General features: G+C 43.3%; 1 protein-coding gene across 2 annotated transcripts in view; it reads right to left on the bottom strand.

The window, feature by feature from the left end:
• WWC1 (WW and C2 domain containing 1) overlaps positions 1 to 6,594 on the bottom strand; it is a 100,798-nt gene extending 94,204 nt beyond the window's left edge. The window contains exon 1 of one of the 2 annotated variants that reach the window (XM_083355386.1): positions 5,718 to 6,594. In XM_083355386.1, coding sequence (XP_083211512.1) covers positions 5,718 to 5,920 — 203 coding nt within the window. In that variant the 5' untranslated portion in view covers positions 5,921 to 6,594. The remainder of the gene's footprint in view (positions 1 to 5,717) is intronic. The other variant, XM_083355387.1, reaches the window with a different exon arrangement.
• Positions 6,595 to 8,111: the final 1,517 nt, after the last annotated feature.

An 8,111-nucleotide genomic window follows, 5' to 3' on the forward strand; every position in this document is an offset into this window, starting at 1 on the left:
AAACCTGGATTTTTATTGTTACAATTCGAATCTCTGCTTCCCCATTGAAACAGTATTGTTGTCATGATCACAAAAGCCGAGTAGAAATTATCACATAGATTTGGAAATACTACTGAAACAGATGAGTGTTTTCAAACACAGCTAGAAAAATCACCTCAATAGTTATTAGCCAAAAATAAAATAAAAAATCCTGATAACTTTGTGAAAATGGTACATCATTCCATCTACGCAGGATATACTTTTGCCAGGTTCAGTGCTTAAAGAAAACTAGAAGATCTTTTATGCACACACATACTACTTGCTCATATATGTCAATTATGACATTCTGACCTTGGAAGCAATATGACCCTTGGACAATGGAAGTAACCCTTCGGTATGCAATGTAGCTGTAGCCTGGTGCCTCAATTTGTGCATTTCTAGTCAATGGCTTAATTTTCTCAAAAAAGTTTTAAGTGTTTCACATTCTAGAATAGGCACATGAATCTAAAACAAGAAAATTCTATCTGAAATATGAAATACTGACATACCATCAATTGGATGTTCCAAGCTAGACAGTTCATCGATCTGATGTTGAAGAACTACATTCATACAGAACAGAATCATAAAAGTTGTTGTTTTTATACAAACTATATTTGCTTGTATTTTAAACACATTTAGCATTTGGGGATGATGCAGTCATTATAATATGTGATGTGATATATGTGATGACTTCATCCTCTCCAAATCACATAGAAAGCATTTTTAGCAATCTGGACTTCTTTCTAGACCCTAATATTTCCCTTTCCCCCCAAAAAAGGTATAAAGGAAACAAATTTTAGCAAAAGCATGGCTCTCTGTTGACAACACATAGGTATCTTCAACTATCCCTCTGTTAAATATATAGCACACTCAATATATCAGACAATGATTTGGCTCTATTATACTTGTGCAATTTAATGCACTGTGTCTATGCAAGCACAGAAATGTAGTGCTTAGATCAGAGAACTCTAGCTAAATCCTTCAATGAACTCACTGAATAACATTGATCAACCATGTTTTCTCAAATCAACCTTTTCCATTAGATTATGGTAGTGGGTATCTCCTTAACAATGTTGATTTAAAGGGTTAATATGTCCTTCTAAGGGGACGTGGTGCCTCAGTGGGTTAGGACGCTGAGCTTGTCGACCAGAAGGTCGGCAGTTTGGCGGGTTGAATCCCGAGTGCTGCGTAACAGAGTGAGCGCCTGTTACTCATCCCAGCTTCTGCCAACCTAGCAGTTCGAAAGCAAGTAAAAATGCAAGTAGAAAAATAGGGACCACTACGTTCTGTGCACCTTTGGCGTCTAGTCATTCCGGCCACATGACCATGGAGACGTCCTTGGACAAGCGCTGGCTCTTCAGCTTTGAAACGGAGATGAGCACCGGCCCCTAGAGTTGGAAACGACTAGCACGCATGTGCGGGGGAACCTTTACCTTTATGTCCTTCTAATACTAAATTCTCAGTCCTCAAAAAATGCGGACAGTTAACAATTTTACAGTAAACATGACGTTCACCCTCAAATATGACTATGTCTGAACCAATATGTTTTAGTTAATTGTCTAAAACTGCAATACAGTAAAGGGAGAATCACATAAAATATTTGATATGCATTTTAGTTCTATCTTGATATTTTCTGGAATTACTGTAACCTACATTTCTAATACTTTCTCTGTAAAACACACACAAAACAACATCCCTTCTCTCTAATAATTTTCTGCTTTCAGCACATTTATAATACTATAAGTCAGAAACATGGGTCATCTAAATTACCTGCATTCTGATCTTATCATCTAGGAGTGTCAATTGTCAATCTTTGGGTCTGGTTGAAATATGTTCTGCAATCCAAGAATACACTCAGATTTTTATTCATTACTGAAAAATTTCCCAGAAAAGGAAAATGAGGGGATATATTAAAATCCAAAAATTATCATAACAAAGGATATCATAGAACAGAAGTCCCCAACCTTTTGGGCACCAGGGACCGGTTACATGGAGAGAGGTTTTTTCATGGACTGGGGAGGGAGTGGTTTTGTGTGTTGCCTGCATCCCACGGATGGGGCTTTGCTTGTTTGTGCGGACCAGTTGCTGGCATGCTGCGGCCCGGTACTGGTCCACAGACTAGGGGTTGGGGACCCCGCCATAGAATATAGTAAAGTAATAATTGTACTATATCAAAATCAGAGATGTCACAAACTTTAAGCAACCTCAAGATTTTTGGCTAGACCAGGAATTTGCAGAACTAAATATTAGAAATCTAACTCAGTACATTACAGATAGTATTATTAAACTGGACATTTAGACATTAAAAACATTATTCTTCATTTGTAGCCATATTGGTATTATGCTATAAGTTTATTTATTTATTTATTTATTTAGTTACATTTATATACCGCCCTATTCCCTGAGGACTCAGGGCGGTTTACAGGGAATTAAAAATCCACCATACAAAAGTTAAAAAACCAATTAAAAATATTAAATTACCCTGTATACATTAAAACCCCAATTAAAAATTTCTCCTCAGCCTGGGCCTGAGAGCTCAAAGAGCCAGGTCTTCAGGCCCCGGCGGAATGATCGGAGGTCGGGGGCAGTCCTCAGCTCCACCGGCAGCTGGTTCCAGAGGGCAGGCGCTCCCACCGAGAAGGCCCTATCCCTGGGTGTCACCCGCCGGCAATCTCTCACCGGCGGCACCCTGAGCAGACCCTCCCTGTGGGAGCGCACTGGGCGAAGGGCGTTTGATGCCGGCAGCAGGTGTTCCCTCAAGTTGGGTGCCTTGATTTTAGTCTGGCAACAACTTAACAGAAGTTTGAACAGTAATAGTTTCACTAGTACGGTAGATCATTTTTCATTACTAATAACTGTCATCTAGTTGTTTAACACAAGCAACATAGGCAAGGCTTGTTCTACAGAATCCTTTTTTGTTTGAATATACAGGTCATGTCAATAAATAGTATAGGAAATATTAGCAATTAATATTACCCCTGAGCCACCATTTTGCACTTTGTTCAGCTTGCTGGATTTCTATATTATAGCAAAGAAGCCATGAAATCTAGAAGTTTGCCCATTATCTCTGTTATACGTAAGGTGTGAAAAATTATTAAACCTGTCTCCCCATTTGTACAAAATCAAGATGTGGTAAATCATACCAGAAAAAGAACAAATTCATTCTGACTATTTTATCATATATTTGGTGGGGAAGGAAGCAATGAAAGTTGCACAAATACTTGGTCTACACTTGAGTATCAATATACACTCAATATACCCATATATTCTACATTTGAAGATCAATACTTCTATTAATTCAAAAGTTGCTCTGGATCAAATGCCAATATTTTAGCTAAAGATGCTTTTGTATTAGTCTAACACTAAAGTATCTTATTATTTTGAATAAAATATTTTTAAAAAATATATCCCACACTAAGGGGTTAAACCTCAGTTCAATGAAAAATGTATAATGATTAAAATATAGTTGGTCTCTTTTTAAGAAGATAGCAAAGAAGCAAAAGAATACTCAGGGATGCATAAGCAACAATTTTACCCACACTGAAAGTATATCATGAATGGGACCAAAAGGGGCAAATACATACCCCACTCATCTTTGCAAGAAGCAAGGAAAAAGCACTGGTATAATGAAAGGTTACATCTTTTAATCTACATAGCAAGCAGTGAAGTTCAAGGTAGTTTAAATACTTCTACAGATATAATACTTCTCTGCTTCTAGCAACAGTGTTTAAAGAACAACAATCTATTGTAGTTATTTTAGTTAAATACCAAATGTATTTAAGTTGTACAAATGTAGCTACTTTAAAAAAACAGCTTTTTAAAAAAATAAACTGAGTTGCCTCAAGTATAACTGGGGAGTCAAACAAGTTTTATGCACCTGTTTAATTCCACCACCAGTTTCCTAAGACACACCTTTAGTTCAGCAGGTGCAATTCTATGTTCTGACAAGTCTGAAAAATGGAGGAGGAAGCTAGTCCTGACTAGCACCATTCCAGTTAGCCTTTGATTTGCATAAGTATCTGGGAGCCAATTCAAATTTCAGGATTCACCATATGAAATGAAGGAATCAATGATTTTAAAGATACTGCCTGAACAGCTACCCATAAATCACTGAAGTAGGGCTCCAGGAAATAAGATAGATTACATAATGGATCACTTGAATTTCATACCTTTGCTGAATTCTAATCATGTGGTGTAATCATAACAGAAAAAAAATGCATGCAAGGAAGTTGACACTGGAATCCGTTCACAGATCTCCCTGGACCCTGAGCAAATACTGTTCTATAAAGTGGGATTAGAATACTGGATTTATACTGAGCTTTTGCACTCCAAAACACTCCCCCACACCCACCTTAAGTATTTCCCACCAGACCAAACACGTAATGAATCATTCAAAAAAGTAACAAAAGAAGCTGTGTGGCAAGTTGATGGCAGCTTCCATGTTCAAATTACACAGGCTTTCCACCTGAACTTTGACATGATGCCCTTTGTCTCTGTAAGCATTCCAGTAATGCCATTTAAATGTATCAACCATGTGGGTCAGCATATTTAAGATATCTCTGCATGGTTTCAGGAAGCAGGTTAGATGTTGGCAATGTATAGTTCAGATCTCTGTTTAGATGTGAAACTCTGCTACAGGGAATGGAAAGAACAGCCTGATGTCCCTACTTCTTGGAATTGTAAAAGTAGGGAATGGGAGGAGGAAAGCCTGAAGTGCTGGCTGGCCTCAGCTCTTCAGAGGCAGAGGGCTTTAAAAATAAAAATTAGTGGAAAAAAGAACACACACACCCCAACTTGGGTTTAGAACGAGAGTGTTGGATCCTATGCAGGATGCACACCGATTAAAGTATACACCAAATAAGACCACAAATTAAAGATCTGATCCTTCTCCTAAATAACAGTTGAATAGGATGCAGCATCTGGAAGTTTCCCAATTATAAACTGTCTGGCTTTTGGCTTATTTTAACCATGTCCACGTTCCCCAGACCCTCCCTTGTCCAGTTGATCTATGTTTACTGAAGCCAAGAAGGAAGCATCCGCATAAAGCTCAGAACAGCTCACTTAAGCAAATCTCTCCCCTAACACAGCGTTTCCCAACCTTAGGAACTTGAAGATGCGTGGACTTCAACTCCCAGAATTCCCCAGCCAGCTATGCTGGCTGGGGAATTCTGGGAGTTGAAGTCCACGCATCTTCAAGTTCCTAAGGTTGGGAAACGCTGCCCTAACAACCGAAAGGTTGGGACTCCACTGTGGTCGTGAGATTAGATCTACCTGTACTAACACCGGGCCCCAAATCTTTCAGAGATCGCTCTCAAACCATCCTGACCTGCCAGGAACAATACGGGTGGGTGGGTGGGTGGGAGAGAACGACCTGACGATCGGACAAACACGCCCACGCGTTCCCGGGCCCACGTACTTTCCGCGGCCAACTTCTTCCCTTGCTATTCCCCCCCCCTCCGCCCCACGGCAGAGCCTGCTCCAAGCCAGCGTTTCCCAACCTTAGGAACTTGAAGATGCGTGGACTTCAACTCCCAGAATTCCCCAGCCAGCATAGCTGGCTGGGGAATTCTGGGAGTTGAAGTCCACGCATCTTCAAGTTCCTAAGGTTGGGAAACGCTGCTCCAAGCACCTGTCGCCCTTAGAGCGCAGGCTCCTCCCCGGCCGACTGGCTCGGCCTCCTCCGGCCCGTCCTTCCTCACCTGTCCCGCGGGTCGACCCAGCTGGTGGTTTTGGTGGCGTGGTCGATGTAATAGACTTTGCCGTCGTAGTCGCGAGCTTCCTCCCAGCCTTCGGGCAAAGGCAGCTCCTGCCGGGGCATTTTTTTTTCCCCGGGAGCAGCAAGAGCAGCAAGAGCAGCAGCGTCGGAGAGACGGAGCGAGGCCGGAGGCGGCGGACACCCCATGCAAAACAAGGCTTCAGCAACCCCCCGCCCAGCCCAGCAGCTGGCAAGGCGGGCTGGGGCGAGGGGTCGCGGCGAGCAAAAAAAACGGAGCCAGGCAGCCGACCAGGCGGGAGTCTCGCATCGCGGCGCGTGCTGGGGGAAGAAGAGCTTTTGCCAACGTTGCAGGCGACCCAACCACGCGACAGCTCAGGCGAGCCGGGCTGGCCGCCCGTCCGTCCGTCCGTCCGTCCTTCCTCTTCCTTGATAAAGCGAGCCGGTCGCCTCCTCCCCAGCTTCTCTCTCTCTCTCTCTCTCTTCAGCGAGAGACCCTCCGAAGCCAAGAGAAGGGGGCGGAGCTAGGCTGCCGTGGAGCCCTGGTGCCTAGAGAGGTCGAGCCCACTTCTTTTCCCGGGCTTTTGCTTCCAGCGAAGTAGGGCCGTCAGCTGAGCCGAGGCTCCGCTGCCCAGCGCTTCCCCGCCAGAGAGTCTTGCAGCCCCGCTCCGCCCGCGGCTGTTGCTCCTCCTCCTCCTCCTCTCCTCCTCCTCCTCTCACCGCTGTCTCCTAGGTTCCTTCCTTCACTCCTCCCCTATGCCGGTGCTACTGTAATACAGGTAATAGTAGAGCCGCCTCAACTTTTTTTTAAAAAAAAAAAATTCTAGCGGCGGCTATTACCATAAACACGACCGTCTCGTAGGCGAGCGCCTCCTGCTGGTTGAGGCGGGGAGGGGGAAGGGAGGAGGAGGAGGAGGAGAAGCCTCTGCAGCTTTTGACCGCTGGTTAGGCAGGAGATCCCCAACCTTGGCAACTTTAAGCCTTGTGGACTTCAACTCCCAGAATTCCTCAGCCAGCTTGGCTGGCTGAGGAATTCTGGGAGTTGAAGTCCACAAGGCTTAAAATTACCAAGGTTGGGGACCCCTGGAAGAGAAGCCAACCTGATAGCGGAGGATGGGCGGGTTCCCACGTGCTGTTAACTCTTGTTAGCAAAATGGGAGGGTCGAGGGATTGGTCAAAGGTGCTTCAGAGGAGACGCTCATCCAGAGAATACAAGGTGAAGGTGAAGGTAATTGATTGTTAAGACTTGGGATCAAGCCTTAGGGCCGGGGGGGGGAGAGGGGGGCCGGAGACAAATCTGAATGGAGGAGGCAGCGCGGCGATCCCTTTCTGAAGACGGCTTTGCCCACGGTTTGTAATTAGACGAAAGATGATCGTGTGGCTGGTGTCGAACCGAATCGATAGAGCCAAGGTTAAGAATTCAAAATCGGCAGCATGAAAACCTTACAAAAAAGCTCCCTCCCGTCCCCCCCCCGCGGCAAATAGATTTTTTCCCCCTCCCACGTTGTACCAAAATAGCAGTTCCTCAACTCTTCTTTGTTATCTACTTAAGGAAGAATATGTAGGTAAGAAAGAAAACAAAAGCTATCAATCTTGGGGGGGGGGTGGAACGTGAAGAAAAGTAGAAAAGAAAAACATTTCTACTACCTGGTAAACATGGAGAGTGTATCTCTAAGCCACGTGGAACCCTCATTTCCATCATATCAAGGGAAGTATGTGGATCACTTGAACCCAGAAAGCACCATGACCTGTGTAAATGGGGAAAAAACAACAACAACCAACCACTAGCTGATGGTGATTTCATGGAGAGATCCAGGGCTTTTTTTTGTCATAGAACTCTCAGAACAGAGTTCCAGCACCTTTTTTGGATTGAACCTTGTAGGGTAGGCAAGGTGGGTTGTATGACATGTGTGAGTTCCGACACCTTTTTCTTTTACAAAAAAAGCACTGGAGAGATCCATGTCACCTTCTTAACAATAATGTAAAGATGGCTTGCCACTGCTTTCCTCCAAGATGTTTTTCAACTTCCTAACTACCTCTGGTGGTCTTCCATCAAAGTGCTTAACCTTATCCAATCCTACTACACTTCTGGAGATCAGCTAAATAAGTTAGGTGCTGCCATCTAGCTATATTTAAACTCAATGCACAGCCAAATTGGCACCAAGTGGCAACTTGTTTCAAACTGCAAAAAAAAATATGTTGATAATAATTTAAGAGGAGAAAGAATAAAGTTGGCAAGGCAATGGATTGATATATATCAATATAGTTTTTATATGATGACAGAACACCATTTTAAAATATATACTATTTTTTGAATTTTATAATACATGTGCTTTCTTAGAAATCAGTGGGTTTTACTTCTAAAAAAACATGTATCAGA

Source organism: Vipera ursinii (assembly GCF_947247035.1).
Source record: "Vipera ursinii genome assembly, chromosome: 2".
In the NCBI taxonomy this organism is placed as follows: Eukaryota; Metazoa; Chordata; class Lepidosauria; order Squamata; family Viperidae; genus Vipera; species Vipera ursinii.